Raw genomic sequence first — 1,800 nt, forward strand, 5'->3', positions numbered from 1 at the left:
AGCATTAATATTTATTTAGTAGTATAACACATCACTCATAATGCAGTTGGAAAGTTCTATAAATACTATCAATTTAATTAGTTGAATACCCTCATAAAACTTGTGAGGAAATATCAGAAGTCAGAGTTAGTAATTTATTATAGAAAATGAACCAATCAATTTGTATCAACCATAATTTAATCCAAGTTTAACCAAATAATTCACCGGATTCAAACATGATCTTAAAAATGCATTCGGTACAAGCAAGCATGTTGCCATGTAAGTAATATTGTTGTGCTACAGAGTGGTGTTCTTTATTTCATCTCTCTTCTGAGGTTTGTTGTGAATGATAACAATCATCATCATGCAAATTAAGTTTAATTCATAACAAAGTTTCATGCATTCCTTGCCTCCATAGTTGTGTCACCTTTAAACCCATCTCCTCCATTCTCTCTTTCCTCGCAAAGAGTGTTTGCAGAACACAGTTATTTGAACCTGCTCGAGACACCTCTTCCTCTCTGTGTTCTTGTCTTATGTCATTTTCTTTTTTCTTTCATATGCTTTTTTAAAATCCCTTGGATCATAATAAAAGACATGGTGAGGTCTCCTTGTGAAAAAGTCAATGCCAAAAGGGGTGCGTGGACGACAGAAGATGACACAAAGAACCTTGCTTTTGGTTCCAAGCATGGATCTGGTAACTGGACTTCTGTCCCCAGAAAAACAAGTTAGAGAACTTCATTTTTTAAACTTCCAAGTTAGTGGAAATTTTTCACTTCTTGACTTAAAAGTTTTTCATCTGGGCACATTAATTCAGGGGTGAAGAGGTGTGGAAAGAGTTGTAGGCTCAGGTGGAGTAACTGCCACAGGCCTGATCTTAATAAGCACGACAATTTCACAACCCAGGAAGAAGATCTAATCATTAAACTTCACGCAGCCATAGGTAGCAGGTGAATATTGTTGCCTAATTCTTCAACTGCTCTTGCTTCCATGCTTTTTGTTTTGAATCATTTTGTGACAGGTGGTCTATTATAGCCCAACAACTTCCTGGGAGAACAGACAACGATGTAAAGATATACTGGAACACAAAGCTGAAAAAGAAACTCTCTCAAATGGGGATTGATCCTGTTACCCACAAGCCCTTTTCTAAACTCATTGCTGACTATGGAAACATCGGAGGTTGCCACAAACCAAGTACCAGAATAGGGTCTATCAATAAAGACTTCAAGAGTGCAATGATGCTGAAATCAGAAACCATGGCACAGGGATTTACAAACATAAATGACCAACCAAAGCTACCACTTCAAATGGAAAACAATGGAAACAACTTTTTATTCAACAGATCAATGGATCTCGCGCAGTTCCAATCCATACCAATGGCGTCACGCGCCTCAAATTGCACAGACTTTGAGAATGAGATGATGTCAGGATCTGTGTTAGGGGAAGATCGTTTGTCAAAAACCTCATCTCCTTCTACTCCTTCTACTTGTTCCACTTCAGGTTTTAGTTGGAATGAGTTCCTTCTAGAAGATGCTTTCACACCACTTGATCAATACCAGGAAAAAGACACCCTGGTTTCGAAGGAGAATGTGGCGACCAGACAGAGTTGGAATAATAAAGAGGTTAAGTCGCAGCATGCCTCAGGTAGTGACTTCCAATTTTCATCATTCATAGACGCCATGCTTGATCAAGAAAATGAAATGTTTCTGAGTTTTCCTCACCTTATGGAGGAACCATCCAACTTGAGTTAAATTTTGAAATAATAATATACCTTATCGTGTATTCTGGACTACCATGTTAGTACTGCTTTTCTTCTTTCTTGCC

The 1,800-nt window shown here is 38.0% G+C and overlaps 1 protein-coding gene across 1 annotated transcript; it reads left to right on the forward strand.

Moving 5' to 3' along the window:
• The first annotated feature begins 242 nt into the window (after positions 1-242).
• Positions 243-1,800, forward strand: LOC114163419 (transcription factor MYB35-like). The gene is made up of 3 exons (XM_085666088.1): positions 243-703; positions 794-926; positions 998-1,800. The coding sequence occupies exons 1-3, from the start codon at positions 574-576 to the stop codon at positions 1,725-1,727; spliced, it is 993 nt and encodes a 330-aa protein (XP_085522214.1). The 5' UTR covers positions 243-573; the 3' UTR covers positions 1,728-1,800.

This window comes from Vigna unguiculata, chromosome 9 (assembly GCF_037176805.1).
Source record: "Vigna unguiculata cultivar grain cowpea cultivar isolate G323 ecotype 2 chromosome 9, ASM3717680v1, whole genome shotgun sequence".
NCBI lineage: Eukaryota > Viridiplantae > Streptophyta > Magnoliopsida > Fabales > Fabaceae > Vigna > Vigna unguiculata.